Source organism: Rhincodon typus, unplaced genomic scaffold (assembly GCF_021869965.1).
Source record: "Rhincodon typus isolate 14 unplaced genomic scaffold, sRhiTyp1.1 hic_rhity00001115, whole genome shotgun sequence".
Lineage (NCBI taxonomy): Eukaryota > Metazoa > Chordata > Chondrichthyes > Orectolobiformes > Rhincodontidae > Rhincodon > Rhincodon typus.
In genome coordinates, this window is record NW_025966753.1 from 31,463 (window position 1) to 32,211 (window position 749).

Below are 749 nucleotides of genomic sequence, written 5' to 3' on the forward strand. Positions count from 1 at the left end.
AACTCCCTCCCTTATGGCACTGTGTGGGTGTCCCGAAACAACACGTATTGACGTGGATCAAGATGGCAGCTCACCCCAAACTTCTCAAAGGGGCAACGAGGGGACAGAGAAATAAATAGGGGGCACAGCCCGAATACCCTCAATGAGCAAAAGAGATCGCTTGCAGGAGCTTGTTCTGAGCACATTGGCTGCGACACTTCTTGCGTGACAAGAAATAACAAGATAAAAAAATAGCTGCTCATGACATTCCAATTGTCTCTGCGACCATTTCTTTCCCGATCTCAAAATGCCATTGAATATGAGCACGCTCCACACTAATCTCACTGTTCTGGATATCCTTCTCCTCAGTGAATACGGTCGGACCTTTCTCCATATCCTATCAAAACAAATAAACACTGGAACATTGAGCAAACAGCCCCGTCCCTCAGTCAACTAAGTCTCTGAAATGACCAAAATATCGTAGTCCCTAGTGCTGATCCAGGCTCTAAGCTTATCTGCCTTATCTTTGATACTCTTTGCATTGAAGAAACCACACGTCTGCCCGTTAGTAATTTCGCCTTCATTTACCTCTCTCTGCTTGTCCTTTCTTTCTTATTTATTTATTCAACTATGGCCTTTCCTCTCAATTTCTCCACTTCACACCTGCTGCCCTCGTTCCAAGCCCCCATGAGACTCTAACTTAAAACTTCCTGAGTAGTACTAGTGTGCCTCTCTAAGACGATTTTGATTCCGTTCCAGTTTAGGTGCAA

The 749-nt window shown here is 44.7% G+C and overlaps 1 protein-coding gene across 1 annotated transcript in view; it reads right to left on the reverse strand.

Moving 5' to 3' along the window:
* Nucleotides 1-376, reverse strand: part of LOC109937298 (hexokinase-2-like) — a gene marked incomplete at its 5' end in the record, with an annotated part of 6,743 nt that extends 6,367 nt beyond the window's left edge. Inside the window, one exon of the mRNA XM_048592376.1 lies at nucleotides 246-376. Coding sequence (XP_048448333.1) covers nucleotides 246-376 — 131 coding nt within the window. The remainder of the gene's footprint in view (nucleotides 1-245) is intronic.
* Nucleotides 377-749: the final 373 nt, after the last annotated feature.